This window comes from Prionailurus bengalensis, chromosome E3, assembly GCF_016509475.1.
Source record: "Prionailurus bengalensis isolate Pbe53 chromosome E3, Fcat_Pben_1.1_paternal_pri, whole genome shotgun sequence".
Taxonomy (NCBI): domain Eukaryota; kingdom Metazoa; phylum Chordata; class Mammalia; order Carnivora; family Felidae; genus Prionailurus; species Prionailurus bengalensis.
In genome coordinates this window covers 24,129,045-24,154,569 of record NC_057357.1, presented here as the reverse complement: position 1 = coordinate 24,154,569, position 25,525 = coordinate 24,129,045, and the positions used below count along the sequence as shown (strand labels likewise).

At 44.2% G+C, this 25,525-nt stretch overlaps 1 protein-coding gene across 1 annotated transcript in view; it reads left to right on the top strand.

The window, feature by feature from the left end:
- Positions 1–7,014: 7,014 nt before the first annotated feature.
- Positions 7,015–25,525, top strand: part of OTOA (otoancorin) — a 66,083-nt gene continuing 47,572 nt past the window's right edge. Inside the window, exons 1-10 of the mRNA XM_043560301.1 lie at positions 7,015–7,106; positions 7,692–7,720; positions 7,812–7,842; positions 7,959–7,986; positions 9,809–9,896; positions 13,238–13,369; positions 15,934–16,169; positions 19,230–19,333; positions 23,410–23,510; positions 25,370–25,509. Of these exons, the coding sequence (XP_043416236.1) occupies positions 7,016–7,106; positions 7,692–7,720; positions 7,812–7,842; positions 7,959–7,986; positions 9,809–9,896; positions 13,238–13,369; positions 15,934–16,169; positions 19,230–19,333; positions 23,410–23,510; positions 25,370–25,509 (980 nt within the window). The 5' untranslated portion in view covers position 7,015. The remainder of the gene's footprint in view (positions 7,107–7,691; positions 7,721–7,811; positions 7,843–7,958; positions 7,987–9,808; positions 9,897–13,237; positions 13,370–15,933; positions 16,170–19,229; positions 19,334–23,409; positions 23,511–25,369; positions 25,510–25,525) is intronic.

Genomic DNA, 25,525 nt, shown 5'->3' with positions numbered 1-25,525 from the left:
GTGATGCTGGCACATGGTAGGTGCTCAGTGAGACTTTTCTTCCTCTCCTTTTATCTCAGAATCCCAAACCTTCCATTTTGTCCCCCTGAGACTAAAAGAGGAAGGGGAAGGTCTGTCCAGAGTCTTCCCCTCAAAGGCAGAGTTGGGGCAAGAGCTCAGGCCTCCATGCCTCTCTAGTCCAGAAAGTAAGCAGTCTTTTGACTTGTGTGCCTGCTGTGAGCCTGGCCATTCTAACACCAAATCCAGTTCAATCAGCCTGTTACTCTACAAGCCAGACAAGTCCGCCCACTTTGCATTAATAGCAATGAAAATTGTACCGTGATTTTTTTTTTTCCGCTGGAAAATCTCCAAGTTAGTATCTGTATGGCCCATATATATGCACCCATGATGCAGACCTTACATCGGGCTGCTTTGCAGACAGTAAAACTCCATATAATTGTGAATTGTTGGTTTGTGTTTGGGATGGGATGTGCCAAAATTGGGGGAAATTCCCAGCATTTCAGCAAGTTTCATAGAGGATGAAATGTTTCTCATCTGTAGGGTGACCAGCTTATCCTGCTTTGCCTGCTACTTATCCTGTTTTTTTTAATTATTTATCTTTTTTGGGGTGGGGGGGAGTGCAAGCGGGGGAGGAGCAGAGAGAGAAGGGGACAGAGGATCCCAAGGAGGCTCTGTACTAACAGGCTGACCCCAGAAAGCACGATCTGGGGCTTGAACTCAGAACCACAGGATCATGACCTGAGCCAAAGTTGGATGTTCAACCGACTGAGCCACCCAGGCGCCCCACAACTTTTCCTGTTTTAAAGCTGAACTGTGTGTCCCAGGAAACCCCTCAGTCCCGGGAAACTGGGATGGTTGGTCTCCCTGTTCATCTAAGTTCTCCCTCGTGGTTTCTCGGGAAACTGTGTTCCTTTCTGGTTTGTGGTTATTGTTGCTGTTTTCATAGGTTCCACCAAGGCAGCCCTAGCCTGCCTGATTTCCACCAGTCTGCAGGTGGCTGGGCAGTGGTGGGACCGGGTGGGGGTGGGTGGGGAAGGGGAGGGGCCCTTGGAGAAAGCAATCAACCCCCAAATCATTATTGCTCTGCACACTCCATTCAATCCTTTTGGCCATCCTCCTGAAAGAGAATGGCCCAAAGAGCTTTTAATTAAAACCAAATCCCGTACTGGTGATGCTCTGGGGTTTCCTTGGAACGAAGACATTATGTGCAGCAGAAAGCAGGGCATCTGTTTCAGTAATCATATACCTCTCCGTAGAGTTAATAGGGAGATGCTGGCAATAAGCACAAGAAGGCTCATTGTCTGGGAAACTGGAGAATTGTGAATGAGGCCAATGCCCCAGGGCAGCTGACCAAAAGGGAAGGGAGAAAAAAGGGCCAAAGTTTCCCCAAAGCCCAAAAGACCCAAACCCAGTAAGAGTTATTATGAGAGTTGAATGTACCAGCCTTGGGGGTAGGATTGGTGGGGCAGAACAGGTCTACAAAGTGCTTTGCGATCCTCTTCCCTCTAAACCTGTTGGCAGTTTGCACCTTCTGGTGTTTGTAGGTTTCAAAAGTTTCAGTTTGTTTTTGCCCTGGGCGGTAAAATGAGCATAATTGTTTGCGGAGCTGGTTGTGGAAGTGCCCTTGGGGGTTAAAGAATCTGTTTGCTCAAGAAAGCTAGATAATACCAGGGAAATCTGTATGAAAGAATGCTGGGGGGCCTATAAAATAATCTTAAGAAACCGTGGGTGTGTATTATGGGGGTTCCCTTCAAGTTCCTGTTAGTACCCCCAAGAGGATGGTGTCCTGTAATTGGGGTGTGGGTTGCCTGAGAGTGAGATGAAGCAAAACACAGCTCCCAGTTTTTATCTGATGTGACCTATAAATTTTGAGTGGTCCTCCCTCCTCCTTGCACTTGACCTGAAAGACCCGCCTGTTTTCCTGGTGGTGCCCACCCTATCAGCCCATCCTATCAGCTTCCTTCCCCTTTCCCCATCATCTGTCCACCCTCTTTTTTTTTTTTTTCAATTAATTATTTATTTATTTAAGAGAGACAGAGAGCTCCAGAGGGACGGGAAGAGTAAGAATCCCAAGCAGGCTCCACATGGATCAGAGTAGAGCCTGATGTGGGGCTGGAACTCACAAACCATGCCCTGAGCTGAAACCAAGAGTCAGAGGCTTAAGTGACTGAGCCACCCAGGCACCCTGCTCTCCACCTTCTTTCACTAAAATCACACAGTCTCCTCTGTTGCTTTCTCTTTTAAAAATCATTTACATGGGGGTGCCTGGGTGGCTCAGTCGGTTGAGCGTCTGACTTCGGCTCAGGTCGTGATCTCACAGTCTGTGAGTTCGAGCCCCGCGTCGGGCTCTGTGCCGACAGCTCAGAGCCTGGAGCCTGTTTCGGATTCTGTGTCTCCCTCTCTCTCTGACCCTCCCCCGTTCATGCTCTGTCTCTCTCCATCTCAAAAAAGTAAATAAAGTTTAAAAAAAAAATTAAAAAAAATCATTTACATGGAAAATTTCAAACACCTACAAAAGGAGACATAAGAATTTAACGAACCTCATGTACTCATCACTCAGCTTCAGTTGGCAAGCCATAACCACCTCCCACCTACTTCCTCCCCTATTATTTTCAAGCCATCTCCAACACCACATTTCTTCTGTAAATATGTAAGTGTGTAGCTTTGAAAGCGGGCTTGGCAGACTTTTCAGCATAGGACAGAGAATAAATATTTTCGGCTTTGTAGATCGCACAGTCTCTGTGGGAGTGTGCAAGCGGCCGTAGATAATACAGAAATGAACGGGCATGGCCCTGTTCCAATAAAACTTTACTTATGGACGCTAGCATTTCAATTTCATACATGAAATTGTCTTGGGTCAAGAAATACTGCTCTTTTGTTCTTTTTTTAAAATTTTTGTTTTATATTTTATTTATTTTTGAGAGAGAGAGAGAGAGAGAGAGAGGGAGCGAGCACAAGTGGGGGAGGGGCAGAGAGAGAGGGAGACACAGAATCCGAAGGAGGCTCCAGGCTCCCCGAGCTGTCAGCACAGAGCCTGATGTGGGGCTCGAACCCACAAACCATGAGATCATGACCTGAGCCGAAGTCAATTGCTTAATTGACTGAGCTACCCAGGCGCCCCTCATTTGTTTTTTTTAAACACTATTTAAAGATACAAACACCAGGGGCGCCTGGGTGGCTCAGTAGGTTAAGTGTCCGACTTCAGCTTGGGTCATGATCTCACAGTTTGTGAGTTCGAGGCCCACATAGGGGCTCTCTGCTGTCCGCATAGAGCCTGCTTCACATCCTCTGCCCACCCCCCCTCTGCCTCTCCCCCTCTCGCTCTCTCTCTGTGTCTCAAAAATAAATATTTAAAAAATATATATAAAAGCCACTTTTAGCTTGTGAGCCACGCAAAACCAGGCAGCTTGTTTGAATGGGGGTGTGGTTTGGTGACCCCTTGTTGGAGAGGATCATTTGAGAGATGACATGACTGTCGGTGGACCTGTGAGCTGGTGCCAGGTAATCGGAGGCCCTGCATCCCCTGCCCGCTCCTTGGAGTGTCCTTTGTGGCCCCCTTTCCTGCACTAGGAGCCATTTCAAGGAAGCCGACTCCAGGCAGCCGCCTGCAGCACTTCGAGGGCCCAGCGTGTTTGTGTTTGTATAAGGGGGAACCTCAGTTTTCACTCCTGAGTAGGGAAACCCAGTTCTCCACCTCCTTCTTTGTTCTTTTTCTTGTGAGTCTTTGAAACCCAGTGTCTCCTTTACCACCGGCACAAAGCACGAGACACAAACACTTCTGACGCTTCTGGTCACCAAAGATGCGGACATTTTCCTTGCACCACGCGATTCCGTAATGCCAGCTGGGTGTCCTGCAGTTTAACTCCGTTCTGACACCATCCACCTGGAGGTACAGTCCTATCCCACAGGTTAAAGGCTCAGTCCCAAAAGACTGGTCCCCTCCTGTTCCACTTCAATACCAGCTGCACGTAGTAGGTCTCCAGGTTACCTACAACTTCTGTGTGATGTGGCTACGTTGCCAGGTGAACTGGGGAGACCCCGGGTCCCTGGGATGTCAGCCCAGCCAGACCTGGGTCTAGTCTTGTCGGGACACCTGGGTGGCTCCGTTCGTTAAGCATCCGACCCTTGATTTTGGCTCAGGTCGTGATCTCATTGTTCCTGAGATGGAGCCCCAGGTAGGGCTTCATTCTAACAGCTCAGAGCCTGCTTGGGATTCTCTCTCTCTCTGTCCCTCCCCCACTTTTGCATGCACGTGCTCTCTCGAAATGAACAAATAAGCTTAGAAAAAAAGAGGTTCTTGTTCTTGTCATGAGAATGAATTCAGGGACAGACACGCAGCACGGCAGATGAGCAACACAAGCGGGAAAGTTTATTAAGGCGAAAGCACACTCCTGAGAAATGAGAGCTGGGAAGCTCAGAGAACAGTACGGCTGGCGGGTTGGGTTTCTATCTTCAATTGGCAGTTGCTAATTTGTGGTGGGGGAGGGGACATACTCATTTCTTGGGGTGGGAAGCAGGGTTTCCGGCTTTTTCCTAATTTGGCCAGGGGTTTCCTGTCATGGCTTCTGCCATCTTGGGCCTGTCTGGTTGGATCCGGTTTCTTGTGGAGTGCTGCCTGGATGGGGCTCTGACCTTCCCCATAGCTGGCCAGGACTTCCTCGTTGCTGGCCTCCAGGCGTCCTGTCCCAACCTAACTAAGCCTGTTCGAACAGCTACAAATTGGAGGTTCCCACAGCTGCTTCCTCAGGTTTGGTCAATTTGCTAGAGCAGCTCACAGAACTCAGGGAAACACTGACTTTCACCAGTTTATGGAAAGATCAGGCAAAGGATGCAGATAAACAGCTAGATGAAGAGATACGTAGGACAAGGTCTGGGAGGGTCCCAAGAGCAAGAGCTTCTGTCCCTGTGGAGTTGGGATGTGTCACCCACCTGGTGTGGATGTGTTCATCAACCTCAAAGCTTCCAGACCCTCTACTGTTGAGATCTTATGGAGGCTTCCTCACATAGGCATCATCAATTATTAAGTCCCTTTTCAGCCCTTCTCTCTTCTCTGGAGGATGGGGGTGGGGCTAGAAAATTCCAAGCTTCTAATCATGGCTTGGTTTTTTTTTTCTGGTGACCAGTTCCCGGCCAGGAGCCAACAAGGAGCCCACCCAAAGGTGCCTCAATGGAACAAAAGATGCTACTATTACTTTTTCTACTTAGGAATTTACCAAGGTTTTAGGAGCTCTGTGCCAGGAACACAGGGCAGAGACTGATTTTTTTTTTTATAATCTCAGTTTCCCTTCTCTCAGGATCTCACCCTTGTTGTTGGCCAATGTCTGAAAACCTTTGCTTCATTATTTTAATTGGTTTTCGAATTATTTAAGGCAGGAGGGTTTATCTACTGCCAATTACTTCCACCTGGGAGCAAAAGTCCCAACTTCCTACTTATTGGTGAGTGATTTTCCACTGAATGGTATTTGTTGAAAGTTTCACCTGTGCTTGGACATTTGGGTTGCTTCCAGTTTTTGGCTATTATGAATGAAACTGTACAAGTATTTGTGTAGACGTAAGTTTTAATTTCTCTTGGGTAGATACCTAGCAGTGGAATTCCTGGATCAGAGTATTGCATGCTTAACTTTATAAGACACTGCTGAACAGTTTTCCAAAGTGGCTGTGTTAGCAGTGCATGAGTTCTGGTTGCTCCATCATCATCGACCCTTGGTATTGTCAGTCTTTTAAGCTTTTAGCCATTCTAGTGTATGGAGTGGTATCTTTAAAGAGATATTTTATTTTTTTAATGTTTATTTTTGAGAGAGAGAGAGGGAGGGAGACAGAGTTCAAGCAGGGGAGGGGCAGAGAGAGAGGGAGACACAGAATCTGAGGCAGGCTCCAGGCTCTGGGCTGTCAACACGGAGCCAGGCACGGGGCTCAAACTCACGAACCGAGAGTTCGTGACCCAGGCTGAAGTCAGTCGCTTAACTAACTGAGCCACCTAGGAGCCCCTAAGATTTTGTTTTTTAAGCAATCTCTACATCCAGTATGGGGCTTGAACTCACAACCCCGAGATCAGGAGTCTCATGCTCTATTGACTGATCCAGCCAGGCGCCCCTATGTAGTGGTATCTAATTGTGAATGTAATTTACATATTCCTGATAACTAATGATGCTGATCATCTTTTATGAGTTTACTGGCCTTTTGTTGTTGTTGTTGTTTAAAATGAAGTTTAGGTTTGTATCTTTTCTTCCCTCTGGCTTATCTTCTAGTTACTGAATTGTAAGAGTTCTTCTTTATAGTCTAGATATAAACCCCTTGTCAGATATAACAGAGCCCACTCCTCTGCTGGATCGAGGAGAAAGGAGCAGGTATAAGAATATAAACAGGCCACTGTTGTCATCAAGGAGAGAGATGATCATGTCTTCAACGAGCATAGGGGTTTAGATGGAACAAGGTACATGGAATTTAAATTTTATTTTTATTTATTTTAGTTTATTTGTTTATTTTGAGAGAGTGTGAGTGAGGGAGGGGCAGAGAGAGAGAGGGAGAGAATCCCAAGCAGGCTCCTTGCTGCCAGCGTGGAGTCTACACTGGGCTCAAACCCATGAAGTACAAGATCCTGACCTGAGCCAAAATCAAGAGTCAGATGCCCAACTGACTGAGCCACTCAGGCACCCCTAAAATTAGTTAATTAATTAATATTATTACTATTATTTTAATGTTTTTTTGAGAGTGGGGAGGGACGGAGAGAGAGGGGGATAGAGGATCCAAAGTGGGCTCTGCACTGATAGCAGAGAGCCTGATGGGGGGCTTGAACTCACGAACTGAACTCACAAACTTTGAGATCATGACCTGAGCTAAAGTCGCACACTCAACCTACTGAGCCACCCAGGCAGCCCCCGACTAAAATTTGTTAAAAAGAGCCTCAAGAGATTCTGGATCTATTTGTTTTTCCCTTTTGTCTTCTGAACATTCTTAATTATATTTAAAAAATACAAACCTGAATTACCTCTGTGCTTGCATTAACTACAGGAGGATGTCCCGGGAACCTAGGACATACATTCTTTTCCTGTTCCTTTTTCTGAGCCATGGAATGGCAAGTCATAGAGTTCCAGATTCCAGGCAGGGTAAGTCCTGAGGGAGGAACAAACTGTCATAGTTTCCACACATTTTAGGGAATGTAGTGGGGGTAGATCAACGTAGGTACAAGATACTGTGAAGTGTTTTGGGAAGTGTGCATATGTGTGAGTGTGTGTCCATCCACATATATATGTAGGATTTTCAGGATTATTCTAAAAGGGTTTTTCTTTTTTTAAAGTTTATATTTTATTTTGAGAGAGAGAGAGAGAGAGAGAGCAAGCAGGGGAGGGTCAGGGAAAGAGGGAGACAGAATCCCAAGCAGGCTCTGCACTAATAGCTCAGAGCCCGACTCAGGGCGCGAACTCATGAACCATGAGATCATGACCTAAGCTGAAGTCAAGAGTCCGATGCTTAACTGACTGAGCCACCCAGGCTCCCCTAAAAGGGTCTATCAAACCAGAGTTTTCTCACACTGGGCATGTATTGGCATAGGTAAAATTAAAATTCACTAAAATTTTCCCTCATGAGTGACTCTTTTTTGGGGGGAGGGGGGCTCTTTTCCTAACCCATGTTTATATTTCTGAAGATTATACCATTCAGTTCTAGTTATACCTCCAATGGCTTTCTTACAGATTTGTATCCCCTGTTGCAAAAAATGGCGGTGAGTATCCCGTTTTCTTTGAATCAAACTCTCCTTTACTGGAACTGCCAACTTGGGGTGTTTTACTTGACATTATTTCTTTGCCTTTTAGGAAGAAATAATAGATGGAAGCTATCTGAATGGTAATGTCCCTAATCTGTCCCCACTTTGCTGCTTCTAGAAATGTCAGACAGAATGTGCCTGTGATCTCTCTGGAATGATTCTTTTAAAGTTGTCTTTTCATTTTATTCCCATGTAGCCTTACTGGATCTCATACAGTTTCAAAGGTAACCCACCCTAGAGGGGAGGGGAAGGGATGGAATAGATACTTTATAAAAATTCTTAAATGGAAGTCTCTTAATTGTAAAAAGTAATACCTACATACTTATTACAAAAAACATAGCAACCAGTGCACAGGTGTTTGAAAGTAGATATGTTTGCTTCACAAACTTTTATTCCTCTCTGCTCTGGCACAAGTGCTAACCTTTACTGAGGGTTTACTATGTGGCAACAACATTCTTAGTGCTTTGTGCATAGAAACATGTCCAATCCTCACAAGCACCCCCAGGGAGGGTCCTGTTGTTTCTCATTGGACAGAGCAGTGAAAGGGAGGCACAGGAAGGGTGAATCAAGGTCACGTAGCTGGGCAGTGTGGTGGAGCTGAGTTGTACATCCAGCAGTGGGGCTCCAGGATGCATTGCCCTGTCATGTTTTATACTGCATGTGGGCTGGTGTTAGATACTGAGGTTGTGGGACAGGGCACTAGAGAGTGTTGTGAAAAGACAAATATTAGCAGATAATTCTAATATGATGAGTACTGTGAAGGAGAAGAAATGGGGCTTGGGAGCCCATGAAAGGAGCACTCAATTGTGTTAAAGAGAAGGAGTGCCCGTAAACACTCTTCTTCCTAATGTAGCTTTAACTTTAGTTGATAGTTTTGGATATATTCTTTCAGGCTAAAATCTATCTATCTATCTATCTATCTATCTATCTATCTATCTATCATCTTTGTATTCACTTATTCATTCATCTACTTATTTAATAACAAAAATTTACCAATTGTTTAAGGCAGAAGGATTTATGTGCTGCCCATGACTCCATTACAGCCGGAAGCTGAAGTCCAGCTCATTCCTTTTATATGGTCGGGTGACACTCCATTGAATGGATGTACCATAACATTTCTAAATTTTTTTTAACGTTTATTTATTTTTGAGATAAAGAGACAGAACATGAGTGAGAGAGGGGGAGAGGGAGAGGGAGAGGGAGAGAAAGAGAGAGACAGAGAGACAGAGAGACAGAATTAGAAGGAGACTCCGGGCTCTGAGCTGTTAGCACAGAGCCCAACATGGGGCTCAAACCCACGAGCGGTGAGATCATGACCCGAGCTGAAGTTGGACGCCCAACTGACTAAGCCACACAGGCGCCCCTGGATGTACCATAACATTTAACAAATGTTAAAACATTTGTGTAACCTTTTACTTGTTGTTGGACATTTGAGTCATTTCCAATTTTTGGATGTTATGAACAAAATTATGCATTTTCTATGTGTTGGGTACTGTTTTAAGCACTTAAGATGTGTGAACAAGTAGAATCCTCACAATTTTTATCTATATTGCATAGAAAGGGAAACTGAGGCAAAGGAAAATTCAGTAAACTGCCTAAGACCATACAATTAAGTGACAGAGCCAGGATTCAAGTCCCAGTTTTGAGCTCACACTCTTAAATTGTGCTATTCCAACCTCTCATGGTATACACTGTTTCTGCTCTTTAAGTTTTATATAGTAAGGACATCTTTCCAAGTGAGTCTGTTTGGAGTGTAGATAACACACGTGGAATGTTATGGGAATTAGAATATTGCACATAGCTCAGAAATTGATAATTGTCTTTGAGAGAATGGGATCCAGGAGGATTCTTAGAATTGGAAACTCCCCCACCAGTGTGCCAGGTTAACAAATCTCCTACCTCCTCCAAACACAAAGTTCCTAGCATTCCTGGCCCATTCCCCACATCCTCTCTTAACTCTGGTCCCCTGGCCTCTTGGCAAGTAGGGAAACTGCTCATCAGGGGAACCTATCATTGTGACCTTCTCCTGCCTGTCTTCAAATGAAGCTCCCATGGGTGGACAGCGGACCTGTCCCACAGAGTCCTGGAGTATCTGAATTCACGGAATGTTGCCTTCACCATCCCCAGCCTGCAGGTGCGTACCTGAGACTCATCCCTATCATATATTCACCTCTCAGTGCTCAGTCAGGAGTTGTAAACTCAAGGGCCTGGTAAGATGGAGAAGTGGGCTAGGTATGGAGATAGTCTTCACTTCTGCAAAGAAACATGTTCTGTCCATTTGTTTTGAAACTTTTGTGTTTTTCCACCCTTCCACCTTTGATGGAGACTTGGCGTATTAGGGTGTAGGGCGGACCTACTGTAACAAAGAGATCCCAGATTCTAGCAGCGTGAACAGTTTTGTTTGTTTCTTTTTTTTTATTTAATTTTTTAAAAGTAATCTCAGCACTCTGGTAGCGCAATCAGTTAGCATGCGGTACTTATAAAAGTAATCTCTACGTGCAACATGGGACTTGAACTCATGACCCTGAACTCAGGAGTTGTATGCTCTACGGAGCCAGTCAGGCACCCCCAATTTAGTGTCTTTCTATCTCGTGTTATAATTCAGAGCTAGGTGGGAGATCCAGAGAGGAGAGGAAGCTCTATTTCAGAAGACCATCTAGGGGCCCAGGTTCCTTCTGTCTTGTTGCTTTGTCATCCTCTAGGGAGTTGTTGCCCACGTGACTGAAACATCACATCCATTCTCCGACCTAGGAGGTGGGGTGGTGGGAAAGAGGAAGTGAAGGGCAAGCATCTTCTCTTTCAAGGACATGAGCTGCAAGTTGCACACTTTGTGCTGCTCACATTCTGTAGGGCTCACAGTCCACAGTCATGTGTTACTGCAGAGAAGTAAGAAGAGAGGCCTTTCTGAGAAGCCATGTAGTCAGCTAAAACTTGTGGCATTCTGTTGCTAAATGGAATTACAAGAGACTGGATCTTTGGGCATAATTATCAGTCTCTTGATCGTGGGTCCAAGAAATATTTTTCTTCCCTTTTAACTCTATTGTAAGAGAAACAGAAGCACAGGTATGTTAATAGATGGTAATGATATTTGTAGAGCAGTAGGGCATGGTGGGGACTGTGGCAAACTGGACAGCATACCTCATCAGCATGAGTATCAGCCCAGTGTGGTATGTCATATCTTTGCCATTATACTGTGAATAGCACAGAAAATTGAGAAAATATTCTTTTGGTATTCAAAAACTATTTGATTTAGGAAAGAAGTTTGGTCATTGATGAATGAAGTCCTGATGTCTTTATTGTTTCACTTTTTATTTATTTATCTTTTTTAATGTTTATTTTTGAGAGAGAGACAGAGCACTAGTGGGGGAGGGGCAGAGAGAGAGGGAGACAGAATCAGAAGCAGACTCCAGGCTGTAAGCTGTCAGCACAGAGCCCGATGCGGGGCTCAGACTCACGAACCGTGAGATCATGACCTGAGCTGAAGTCAGACGCTTACCCAACTGAGCCACCCAGGTACACCTTATTTACTTTATAATGAAATGAAAATATCAACCAACATTCACAATGAGAACTACATTCAGAGAGCTGGTTGCTAACTAGTTACCAGGACACCCATTAGCTGGAGGTGGCTGTTGACTTCATGGCATTTGTTTTATTCTGTTCATCAGTCTGTGGCAACCTGAAGGGAATTAATGCCTGCCCCTTTTCTGGCTAGTAGTAAGTTTTCTCATGAGATGTGTGTGTGTGTGTGTGTGTGTGTGTGTGTGTGTGTGTGTATACACACACGTATATATACAGTTATATATACATACAGTTATATATATATATACATATACAGTTATATATACATATATATGTACAGTTTATTTATTTTGAGAGAGTGTGCACACACATGCAGGAGAGGGGCAGAGAGAGAGCAAGAAAGAGAATCCTAAGCAGGCTCCACACTGCCTGCGCAGAGCCTGATTCAGGGCTTGAACACAAAAACCATGAGATCATGACCTGAGCCGAAATCAAGAGTTTGGATGCTCAACCAACTGAGCCACCCAGATGCCCCAAGATGTGTATATTTTAACCTGACCAGTAGATATATTCTCTCTCTTGCTATGTGTAAATTTATTTATTCATTCAACATCTACTTATCTAGCCTCTATTCTCTTCCAGGCATAGTTCTAGACATTGGAGACGCAGGAGAACAGGCAGTCACATTACTACCGACATGGGCCTTTCATTCTAGAGGGACAGTCACAGAGTAAATAATTATTCAACTCATTCAGGATAGGGAATAATGGGTGGCACAAATTGACCACTTACTGTGTGCTAGCCATTATTGAAAATGCTTTACACACACTAATTTAATCCTCATAACAAACCTACATAGTAAGTCTCTATTGTCTCTGTTTTTCAGCTGACAAAATTGAGGTCCCAAAGTACTGTTGCTCATTTAGCAAATAAAAATACAGTGTTCCTGGAGTGCCTGGCTGGCTCAGTCGGTGGTACATGCAACTCTTGAGTTCGGGGTTGTGAGTATAATTCCCATGTTGGGTGTAGAGATTACTTTTAAAAAATACAGTATTCCCCATTAAATTTGATTTGCAGATGAACAATGAATTTTTTTTTTTAGTATATGTCTGTCCCATGCAATATTTGGGACATACTTGGGCTCAAAAATTATTCACTATTTAACTCCAATTCAAATTTAACTGGGCATTCTGTATTTTATCTACCAATGCTAGGTAAGTAACTTGTCCAAGGCCACACAACTGGTTGGTGGCAAAGTGGGGATGTGCACATGGGTTGTCTGGTTTTAGAGCCCACCTTTTGCCCATGACATCACAGTATGCTGCCCTTGTAGAGCACCTTTGTTTAAGAGAGATTTAGAAAATAATTCCCCAGACAGCAGAGTAATCTCTTTTAGGAAAGGCTGCAGACCTCTGCTTCTCACTTTAGAAAGGATACCAAGGGGGAGTTTGTACATGCTGCCTGAATTTTGCTTTTTCTCTGATAGCTTGCAGCGTGGGAGAGGGTTTGAGCGGTGCCAGTCTGGGGGTGGTAAACTTCCTGGACAGAGGCCAGCGGCTCTGGACTTGAAACCTCAAGCACCTATAGGAACCTGGCAGGGCATGGGGAGATCGGCTGGCTGGGTGGGTGGTGAGCAGGAGTGTAATTACAGGGAGCAGCTGGCCCTTGGCTTGCTGATTATCACCAGGAAGAGGATGCATGCCTAGCGTTGCCAAATCTTTGTGTTTTCCTAGAGAAGTTGGAAGTCTGGATTTTTGTGGGGAATCCCTGGACTTCAAAATGTTGGCAGCTAATGAAAAATTTTGGAGCCAGCCAAACCAAACATGGCTGCAAGCTGCCAGCTTGTGGTCGGTCTCCGCAGGGAAGTAGGTGGCCTGGCTAGGCTGCTGGCCGTGGTGCTGACCAGGTGCTCCTGTCCCATCCTCACTGTATCTCTCAACACTCCCTATCAAGGCAGCCATGGAAAACCACCTGGAGCAGCGTCTGTACCAGCCCCAGAAGCTGCTGGAGGACCTGAAGGAAACAGATGCTCAGCAGTTCCGCACCGCCATGAAATGCCTCTTGGAAGACAAGAAGGACCGCCTGGTGAGGCATTCTTGGCACCCCGGGAGTAGGGGAAGTCCAGGGCCAGTTGACATTTGTTGAGTTGAATCCAACTGAGCCTGACTCAGACCTTGGCCCTTCTTTATGTCTTCCTTCCACCTTCTCCCTTCGCAACCCCTCCAGGAGCTTGGAGACCTTGGTTTTCTCACTTCCTTTCTCCAAAGTTCAAGTGAAGAGCCTTATAGCTTGTACTTTTATAGGTACTAAGAAATGAGGGGTACTGAGGAGCTTCAATTTATTTGGCCTGATACACACCCGTGAGTAATTACTCTGCATCAGTGGACACTGGGTTCAGAGACAAAGGACTACCTCTGCCCTGAAGGAATTCACAGTCTGGGAGAGGGGGCGGGAGACAAAAAACAGAAATAGACACATTTCCAAAAAAACAAAGTTGGTGATCTAAGAGCATCACAAAGTAAGGCCTATGAGACCCAGGAAATCTTGGGACACAGGTGAGGTTTTGAGTTTTCCTTATCAGACCATTTAGTGCACAGCAGTGTTTCCCAAAAGGAGTTGACTCATGTAAACATTTTAATAGTCACATTTTATTTTATAGTGTCTGTTATTAAAATAGAATGGATACATCATTCTATTGAGTGAGTTTGGGAGAGATGTGATGTTTCCTTTTTTGAAATGCATTTAAGTTTAAAAAAAGAGTCCGTTTAAAAAAATCCTATGAGGTAAATAATAGTAAAGGCAGCACAAAGATGGCAACAATGAGGATGGTGGTCTATGAAAATGATACATATTTTTAATATTTATTTGTTTACTTATTTGTTTTAAGTTTATTTATTTTGAGAGAGAGAGAGAGCGTGTGCGCCGGTGGGGAGGGGCGTTGGGGTGGGGTGGGGTGCAGAGAGAGAGAGAGAGAGAGAGAGAGAGAGAGAATCTCAAGCAGACTCTGCACTGTCAGTGTGGAGCCTGACACAGGGCTTGAGCTCACAAACCATGAGATCATGACCTGAGTCGAAATCAAGAGTCAGCTGCTTAACCAACTGAGCCACCCAGGTGCCCCCTAAGCTGCACTCTTACTCACTGTACTGTTTTATCCCCAGACAGTAAATTACCAAAGTTAAAGAAACATTTGGTCATGGTTAGAAGTATGGGCTTGAATGCAGATACACCTGTTACAGAACCTAGCTCTGTGTAATTTGGGCAGGTTGCTTATTCTATCTTTTATTTTCATCCCCTGCAATATTGGGATAATAATAGCATGTACCATTTGTTGAGCGTTCACTAGGTGCCAGGCAGTCTACACTCATTATCCTCTTTAATTCTTATGCAAACCTAAGAGATAGGCACTGGTTTTATCTCCATTTTACAGAGAGGGAAACTGAGACTTTAAAAAGGTAAGTGACTTGCTTGGGGACACACAGATAATAAGGGGACGACCTGGGATTTGAACCTAGGAATGTCTGGCCTTCGGATCTATGGGGCTTAACCTGTAGGACTGTCATGAGAATTACATGAAAAGAGACATGTTTGCTTCATGCCTGATATGGTGCCCAGTATGTGGTCATTGCTCAATAAATGTTATGTTTGCAGGGTGTGCTGGCTGAAAGACTGAGTGCCAATCAAATTGGGACCAAGCTCTGTCAGCATTCCTGGATTCTGTGGTTCAGAAAAGCCATTCATTCATCCATCCATCCACCCATCCATCCATCCATCCCAATATGCTTTCTCAATGTCTTCTGGGTACCAGGCATTCCACTAGGCACATGGCTTGGGCCTCGAGGACTTTCCTGGCTCAATCCCAGCTGCACACTACAGTCAGGTGCCTGGGCTCCACCACAGACCAGTTAAATCACTCTGTATGGTGGTGCTGGGATCACTCCCCCAGTAATTCTCATGTGCAGCCAGGGTTGAGAACCAATGTTGTGGAGGAAAGAAAGATAGGCCCATAAGCATCTTTATTTTTTTTTTCAACTTTTAAAATTTATTTTTGGGACAGAGAGAGACAGAGCATGAACGGGGGAGGGGCAGAGAGAGAGGGAGACACAGAATCGGAAGCAGGCTCCAGGCTCCGAGCCATCAGCCCAGAGCCTGACGCGGGACTCGAACTCACGGACCGCGAGATCGTGACCTGGCTGAAGTCAGACGCTTAACCGACTGTGCCACCCAGGCGCCCCATTTTTTTTTTCCCATAAGCATCTTTAATGCATCATAGAGTTGGGCTCAAGGTGATTTGACCAAAGTAGAAGGGCATTCAGGAAGACTTCACCAAGAAGGTGATGACAATTGAGCTTACCCTTGAGGGATGAGCTGGATTTCTCTAGGGGAAGGAGGTGGGGAGAGAATTCCAGCTCGAGCAATTGCCTGAGGTGTGAGTCACATGGTATATCTGGAAAGTGAGAAGGTGCCTAGTGTGGGTGAAGCAAGTGAAGGCTTCAACTTTGTTCTGTAGGAGAAGTTCTAGAAGGTTTGACATAGCAGCGTGGTGTTAAACAGTGGTCTTGAAGTTCCCCACTGTTAAGTGTGGTCCCTCTCAGGGCTTCCAAATCCAGAGGCTGCTCTCAAGACAACCCTAGCTTCTTTCTTTACTTTAGGAGCTGGAGGATGTCGTTATTGACTTGGGAGAGATTCGGAAACAAGCCTTGCAGAGCCCTGGCGTGAACCGCAGCCTATTTCTCATCACACTGGAGAGGTGTTTCCAGGTGCTGAACTCCCTGGAATGTGTGGAGATCCTGGGCAGGGTACTGAAGGGCTCCTCAGGCAGCTTTCTCCAGCCAGACATCCCAGGGAAGCTCCCCCGGCACCTGCAAGAGGATGCTTTCAAGAACCTGTGAGTGCTTCTCCCAGCCCTTGAACCCCACTTCCCATTCCTCAGAGGTGATGCATGGCAGAGGGGCGAAGGCAGGGGGAACAGGTTAACATCTGTAGGGTTTAGAGATGGATGATTGAAACAGTGCCTCCCAAATGTTAGTCATTCTGGTACCATCCTCACAACTTTTGCCCTATGTGTACACCACTTGTACTATTTTTTTTTTTTTTTTGCTTATTTGTTTTTGAGAGAGAGAGAGATGGGGAGAGAAAGAGAAAATGGGGGAGAGGCAGAGAGAGAGAGGGAGACAGAGGATCCAAAGCAGGCTCTGCGCTGACCGCAGAGAGCCTGATGCGGGGCTTGAACTCACAGACCATGAGATCATGACCTGAGCCCAAGTTGGATGCTCAACTGACTGAGCCACCCAGGCACCCCCTCCACCCACTGGCACTGTTCTTCATGTTTTTTCTTTATAGTGACTCATTCTTTTTAATTAACATTTATTTAAAAAGTAACTTTGATATCATTACTATAAGATCAAGTCTTATTTGGACCAAATGGGACTGCTGCATATGACAACAAGGAAGTCGTTGTTGACTGGGGCCACGAGGAGATGTATGGTGGGGAGGGGACCAGGCTATAGTGGTTAAAGGTGACCAAGACACTTCACACCCAGCAGAGTGTCTATAATCAAAATGTCAGATAAATATTTGCAAATGATATATCTGAGAAAAGGTTAGTATCCAAAATAGATAAAAAACTTATAAAACTCAATACCCCCAAACCAAAAGATTCAATTAAAAATGGGCAGAAGAGGGGCTCCTGGGTAGCTCAGTTGGTTAAGCGTCCAACTCTTGGTTTTGGCTCGGGTCATGATCTTAAGGTTTCATGGGTTCAAGCCCCCTGTCAGGCGCTTCGCTGGCGGCATGGAGCTTGCTTGGGATTCTCTCTCTCTCCCTCTCTCTCTCTGCCCCTCCCCGACTTGCACTGTCTCGGTCTCTCTCAAATAAACTTAAAAAAAAAATAGCAGAAGACATGAATAGACATTTTTTCAAGGAAGACATACAGATGGCCAAAATACTGACACATGAAAACATGCTCGACATCACTTATCATCAGGGAAATACAAACCAAAACCATAATGAGCTATCACCTCACACCTGTCAGAGTGGCTGAAATCAACAACACAAGAAACACTAAGTGTTGGTGAGGATGCAGAGAAAGAGGAACCCTCTTGCACTGTTGGTGGGAATACAAACTGATATAGCCACTCTGGAAAATGGTATGGAGGTTCTTCAAAAAGTTAAAACTAGAACTACCCTATGATCCAACAATTGCACTGCTAAGTATTTGCCCAAGGAATACAAAAATACTAATTCAAAGGGATATGGGCACCTGATGTTTATATTTATAGCAGCATTATCTACAATAGCCAAATTATGGAAACAGCCGGTGTCCATCAATTGATGAATGAATAAAGAAAATGTGTGATATATGTATATATCTCTACCTACCTACCTATCTATCTGTCTATCTGTCTATCTATAATGGAATATTACTCAGCCATAAAAAAGAATGAAATCTTGCCATTTTCTTTTTTAAGTATATTTATCTATTTTGAGAGAGAAAGAGAATCCAAAGCAGGGCTTGATCTCATGATCTGTGAGATTGTTACCTGAGCCAAAATCAAGAGTAAGATGCTCAACTGACTGAGCCACCAAGGTGCCCTGAAATCTTAACCATTTTCAGTGGTGTGGATGGAGCTAGAGAGTATTATGCTGAGTGAAATAAGTTAGTCAAATAAGGCAAATACCATACGATTTCACTCATATGTGGAATTTAAGAAATAAAACAAATGAGCAAAGGGAAAAAAAAGAGAGAGAGGCAAACCAAGAAACAGACTCTTAAATATAGAGAACACACATAGTTACCAGAGGGCAGGTGAGTGGGGTACGGGTTAAATAGATGATAGGAATTAAGGAGAGCACTTGTGATGAGCACTAGGTGTTGTATGGAAGTGTTGAATCACTATATTGTACACCTTGAAACTAATATTACACTGTATGTTAGCTATTAAATACCCCCCCCCCCCCCCCCCCCCCCCCCCCCCCGCCGAATGTCAGATACTAACCAGTGTTGGTGAGGATGTGGAGAAATCAGCACCCTCATACACTGTTGGTCAGAGCATGAAATTGTGTAGCCTCTTTGGACAACAGTCTGGCAGTTCCTAGAAAGGCCAATCACAGAGTTGCCATGTAACCCAGCAATTCCACTCCTGGGTTATCTACCCAAGAGAAATGAAAATGTCTGTCCATACAAAAACTAGTACATGAATGTTTACAATAGCATTATTCATAATAGACAAAAGATGGACACAACTCAGAGGTCCGTCAACTGATGAAGAGATAAACAAAATGGGGTGGGATACGGGCAATGGAACACGCACGGACCTTGGAAACATCACACAAAGTGAAAGAAGCCAGACACAAAGCTGGTGTATTACATGCTTCCACTTGTCTGAAATGCCCACAACAGGCAAACTTTGGAGACAGAAAGTAAATTGTGGTTTCTAGGATTTGGAGGTGACTGACTAATAGTTGGGAGGTGGTAGCCTGAGGATATAGGGTTTCTTTTCGAGATGCTTAAAATGTTCCAAAATTGACCGTGGTGACAGTTGCGCAGTTTGGGAACAACGCCATTGAACTTTACATTTTCAGTGGGTGAATTGTATGGTGTATGAAGTGTATCTCCATAAAACTGTTAGAAAAGAAGAGGAGGAGGAGGAGGAGGAAGAAGAAGAAGAAGGGGAAGAAGAAGTAGCAATAGCAGGAGCAGTAACAGTGGTATCAGTATAGTAGTCGTAGAGTAGTGACCAAGAGTTGAGGAAGTGGAGAGCACTCTTTGGAAGGAAGGCGTTCAGTTGTGAAGGAGAAAGAGAAATATGAAAATAGCCAAATGCAGCAAGGGAATGAGAAGGCTTGTTAACCCAAGACAGACAGTTTTGGGGACACTTGCCGCTTTGACCCATCTCAAGGCCTCCACCTGTTTGTTCCTTAGCTGACGTCCACATTTGTCATTTAGATCTGCAGTGTTCAGAGATCTCTACGACCAAACCTCGGCTCATTCCCAGAGAGCTGTCTACACCTGGATGACTGGGATTTTGCAGACATCCTCCAATGCTACTGGTGAGCCCGGGCTTTGAGGTGGGATCACTTGTCAGGGGGAGCCCATCCTCAAAAGTGGTGCTTCCTCTCTGAAGATAGATTGATTTCATTGTCATGTATGATTTTTCCTCACCCTTCCTACCTTCCAAAAAGGGTTTGATGCGACTTTTGGAATAAAACACATACCCCATTTCATCAATTCACTTTTCACATGCTGAAGGGGTGTCCTGGTTTGCAGGTGGAACAGAAATAATGACCATATCTTAGCTTCGAAGAGAACTTTTACAGTAGAGTCACGAGTTCAAAATCTGTATCATAAATCTGTATTAAAGTGGGACATGATAAATTTTTAAAAGGGAATCTAAGCAATAAAGCACAGAAATTTAGTGCCGAGTTTCCTGGGAACCAAAGCAGAAATAGGTCAAGATTCATTTATTTTACAAATGTGTATTAGAGGAGTCAAATTCGTGGAGATGGAACATGGAATGGTGGTTGCCAGGGGCTGGGGTGGGAGGGAGGAATAAGGAGTCGTTGTTTCATGGGGACAGAGTTTCGGTTTTGTGAAATGAAAAAGTTCTGGAAATAGGTAGTGTCGATGGCTGCCAGCAAAGTGAATGCACTTAATGTCACTGAACCATACACTTAAAAATGGTGACGTTAGTAAATTTTAGGTTATGTTTATTTTACTACAATTGAAAAAAAAAAGACAAAAAGGATGGTTATATAGGTTAGTAATGCAGACAGAAACTCATGGCTTCAATTTGCTGAGTATTTTTTTAAAAAAATTTTTAATGTTTATTGATTTTTGACAGAGAGAGAGAGACAGAGCATGAACGGAGGAGGTTCAGAGAGAGATGGAGACACAGAATCTGAAGCAGGCTCCAGGCTCCGAGCTGTCAGCACAGAGTCCGACGCGGGGCTCGAACTCACGGACTGTGAGATCATGACCTGAGCCGACGTCGGACGCTCAACCAACTGAGCCAGCCAGGCGCCCCAATTTGCTGAATATTGTTAAAAGTTTGTTAAAAATTTATTTTGAGAGGGGCACCTGGGTGGCTCAGTCAGTTGAGCGTCCGACTTCGGCTCAGGTCATGATCTCACAGTCCGTGAGTTCGAGCCCCGCGTCGGACTCTGTGCTGACAGCTCGGAGCCTGGAGCCTGCTTCAGATTCTGTGTCTCCATCTCTCTCTGAACCTCCTCCGTTCATGCTCTCTCTCTCTGTCTCAAAAATCAATGAAGGTTAAAAAAAATAAAAATAAATTTATTTTGAGAGAGAGAGAGAGAGAGAGAGAGAGAGAGATGAGTTGGGTAGGGGCAGAGAGAGAGGAGAGAGCAAGAATGCCAGTGCAGAGCCCAACGTGGGGTTCCATCCCATGAACTGTGAGATCATGACCTAAGCTGAAACTAAGAGTTGGATGCTTAACCAACTGAGCCACGCAGGTGCCCAATTTAACGGAAGTAATGTAAACAAAATAAACTTTTTAAACACTTACCAAATTGTATTATGTGTCAGCCACTGGAGATACAAGAGGAAAATAAGACAAAGTCTCTGCTCTCATAGAGCTCTTGTTTTATTGGGGGAGAGTAGGTGGAGAAAAGTTTTAAACCAGCAAATTAAAAAGAGAGAGAGAAAGAGAGGAGAGAGAGAGAGAGAGAGAGAACTCAGGTACCAGTAGCTGCTATGAAGAAAATAAAATGGATAACGCTATAGAGAGGCTGAGTGTTTTCGACCAGAACAGGGCTTGGCAAATGTTTTCTTTAAAGGGTCAGAGTAAATATTTTAGGGTTTGTGGGCCTGTAGTCTGGCTGAATTATTCAACTCTGATGTTCTGGTGCTAAAGCAAACATTGACAACAGATGAGCAGGAGTGGCCGTGTCCCAGCAAAGCCTTATTTATGGACACTGAAATTGGAATTTCAAAATTGTCACATGTCACAAAATATTCTTCTTCTTTTGATTTTACTTCCAACTATTTTGAAGTGTAAAAACCAAGCTTGCAGCCTTTGTAAGAACAAGTGGTGGGCCAGATTTGACCTGTGGGCTGTAGTTTGCCAGCCTCTGAACTAAGAAATCAGAGTTGACATCTGAATTGAGACCAAAATGAGACATGGAATCAGTCAGGTGAGGCACTGGAGGAAGGGCATGGCAGGCAGGGGAACCAGCAAATACAGAGGCCCTGAGCCAGGAATGAGCTTTGCGATTTGGAGAAACGTAAAGGAAGCCTGTGGGGTTGGAGTGTGCTGAGGGCCAATCAATCCTTTTCCTGGAATTAAGCTCTGAGATTTGTACATAAGGAGCATTCACAACAGAGTAATCAATGTCTTCAGTGCGTAGCAGAATTCCCTCTGCCTGATGCATAATTACGGCCTCTAAATCTCACACTGTGTAACCCTAAGACAGCCACTCAACTCTAGACTTCCAGAATCCTTATTGCCAATAAGGATTGCCAATATTGGCAACAGACTTTCTTCTAAAATTCCTCGACGTTATGTTTCATTATTATACTAAAGTGAATTAAAACAAATTCTGTTTAGACTTTAAGCTTTCTATTTTTCATGAAGTTCCTTGAGGTACCTGGAAATGCTTTGAGTGTTAAAAATACTCAAAGTATTTGAGGGGGCACCTGGGTGGCTCAGTCGGTTAAGTGTCTGACTCTTGGTTTTGGCTCAGGTCATGGTCTCATGGTGCATGAGTTCGGGCCCTACATCAGGCTCTGTGCTGACAGTGCAGAGCCTGCTTGGGATTCTCTCTCTCTACCCGTCCCCTGCTAGCTCTCTCTCTCTCTCTCTCTCAAAATAAATAAATAAACTTAAAAAAAAAAAAAGTCTGCCTCTAAAAAAAGAAAATCCAATCTTGGAGATCCTTGGACTTCAGAAATACAGTTTATGCTTTATAATTAATTTAAAATTAACAACTCACCTTGGTTCTTGATGAATTTAGTGGTTCCCCCCTCTCCCAAACTCTCTAGTCTTCTGGGACCACCCTTCCAATAACCAATTCAGATGTCCAGAGTCTTTATCTCATCTAGGGAATCCTAGGGTGTTTACCTGTGCTCACCCCAACAGCTCTGATTCCTGGGTTGGGGAGACACCCTGTTGTTCTTGTGACCCAGCCCAAGCAGCGGCCGACTTCACCATCTCATCTGGGCATGTGAGTCATTGCCCATGGCTTTTCGCAACAGCTCTTGGTAATGGATTCACTGTGCCTTGAAAATGCTCCCTTTCTTCTTCCATTTCTCCGAAGTGCCACCAACACAATGTTGTTGTGTGTAAAAGTCTTTTACTGGAGGATTAGAGGTAATGGGGGCCGATTCTAGCTTAGTGAAACTTGAAGTCCAGATAGATCCTGAACATGATTGCTCTTGAAGTCCCACTGACATCCCACTGATGAGCAATTTCAAATGCCTGAACACAGTGACAGAGGGAGTCTTCTGGGATTTCGGAGGGAGAAATTACTGATGACTGAGGAGACAAGACAAGGCGTTAAGAAAGAGGAAATGTTTGAGGTCATTTTTGAAGGTAGGATTTCAGAGCGGAAGAGTTAGGGCAGAGGCATTCTGGCTGATAAGAAGGGCGCACGTGAGAGAAGATTTGGAGAACGTTTGGGGTGCATATGAGGAAGGAGAAGTAGTTGGTTTGGCTCAAGTACAGGAACCTGGTGCTAGTCAATATGGCTGAATAATGATTGTTACCGGTAGTAAGAAAAGAGAGTCAAGTATATTTCAAGTTGTGAGACTATTTAGTAACTAAGTGAACTGGAAGAAAAGCTTATTTTGTGACCTTAACTATTAAAAAATAACCTGCATTTTTAATAAGTTCCCAGGTGATGCTGGTGCTGTTGGTCTGGGGACCACACTGCTGACTTACAAACAAAGCCTCAGATGGCTGGCATCTGTGATTTGCCTGTGTGTAGCATAGCATCTCATAGGTAGGAGGCGCTTCATGAATGGTTATTGAATGAATTAATGAACACAGGAAGGAGGTCCTGACATCAAAGATACTTTTGACTATCACATATCAGTGCAAAAGCTTTTATTTGTTTATTTATGTACTGATTTATTTGTTTATCATATTTCTTCATTTATTTATTTTTTGCAGATGACTCTGTTTCATGGGTCAGTGCAGAAAACTTATGGATTTTGGGCAGATATATGGTTCACCTCTCATTTGAAGAAATTACGAAAATTAGTCCTGTAGAAGTAAGTTGGAAAAGTACATTTACATGTCCCCATCACCAAGCCATCTGGGGAAAGGTGTATTCTAAACCTGTCATGTTTAGCCAGCTAGTCCAGGTGCCCTGGAAGATTGGGTACCCACCTCAGCCAATATATCTTGAGCCTCTAAAGAAAACTCTCATGTGGTTGGTCGTCAGATTGTGTTTAGTGCAGAAGGGCCAAGAAAAGAATTGCAGACAACCAAGATAGCTCTGATGTGAACAAACATGGTATAAAGAAAATGTTGGCTGTGAACCAAAAGTCATTTTAGGGTATTTAAAGGCCAAGGACGACAGCTATAGAGTTTCCAGTTCTTGGAAGTGTGAACTCCAATCAAATGAAACATAGATTACTAGCAACTTGTATTTATAGCTACTTCTACTGATTGCTACTTCAGCATGAGCAATGATTGGATTTTAACTATAGACTTTACAGTTGAGAAATATGTAAGTTCTAGGGTTACTTAACTCACTGGTCAGCCTGTCTCTGTCTTCTTGATGTTAACCCAATGACACTAAAACCCCTGAGCATCATGATTCTGGAAAGCAGTCTCCAAAACACGCTGCCAACAGAGAGGCATTCATAAAGACTTTGGGGCTTGCCTCCAGTTTTTATCTTGTGTGCCTTGACTTTCTTCTGGCCAGTGAGAGAAGTGTTTGTATCAGATGGCTGGCTTGTTCAAGGGCCAATTGACCCAACGATGTCTGGTTATTATGAAACTGGAGGCAGAGCCAGGTTTTTCTTTTCAAAAATTTTTGAAAAATTTTTTAACTGCAGTATGGTTGACATATGTAGGTTCCTCTTTTTACCTAGGAGGCTGAGAATACTTCACATAAATTTATATTTATTTACTTATTTGTTTATTATTTTTGAGAGAGAGACACAGAGTGTGAGCAGGGAGGGGCAGAGAGAGAGGGAGACACAGAATCTGAAGCAGGCTCCAGGCTTGGAGCTGTCAGCACGGAGCCCGACGTGGGGCTCAAACCCACGAACTGTGAGATCATGACTGGAGCTGAAATCGGACGCTCAACCAACTGAGCCACCCAGGTGCCCCTAACTTTCAGTTTATAATCCTCAGTTATAAAATGGATTAAACCTCGCTTTTACTCTCCCAATATTGAGTGAATTTCCAGAAGTTAGATAGAGATTAAATTTTTATGGAAGCTGGGCCCCTGGGGAGGAATTTCTAAGATCAAGAGGCCATTTGCAACTTTTCTTCATCATCTAAAAGTGTAGAGAAGAGAGGCAAAGCCACAGAGGACCAGCACGAAGGGGGAATTTATCTGGAGAAAGAGTAGAATCCTCAAGGGAGAGACAACTTTATAAGCACAGAGTAGCAGTGCATAGAAAGATAAGACTTCAGCTTGACACCCTTGGACACATAGGCAGAAAATGAACAAGAACAGAAAGAATCTGAATGGTATACGTAATAAAGTTGAATCTATTTATCTATATCTTTCTATATATCTGTATCTTACCGTGGGAACACACACTCTTTTTCATCACCTGAGGCCCATTTGTAAACTCATCTACTTAAAAAAAACCTGATTCCCCAAAGTGAAACATTTGTGGACCACATTCTCTGACCTCCATATGACAAATCTACAAATAAGGGTGCAAATATTAGCTTTCAAAGAGTTCAACTGCTCTGATATTAAAATATAATACTTTCCTAAATAGCATTTGGGTTGAAGAGGAAACCAAAACAGTTGTTACAGACTGTTGAGAAATCAATGACCACAGGAACTGGGCATCTCGGAATCTCTGAGATGGGGTGCAGTGCGGACCGCAAGGGTGGGGCTGTTTGGCATGACGTCAACCCCCTTCCTGTCCTTGTCTACCAGATTGGGCTGTTTATCAGCTATGACAATGCCACCAAGCAGCTGGACACAGTTTATGACATCACCCCTGACCTGGCCCAGGCGTTTCTGGAGAGGATCAGCTCCTCCAGCTTTGACATGAGGAATACCTCCACCATCCACAGGCAAGGGGTGGGGGCT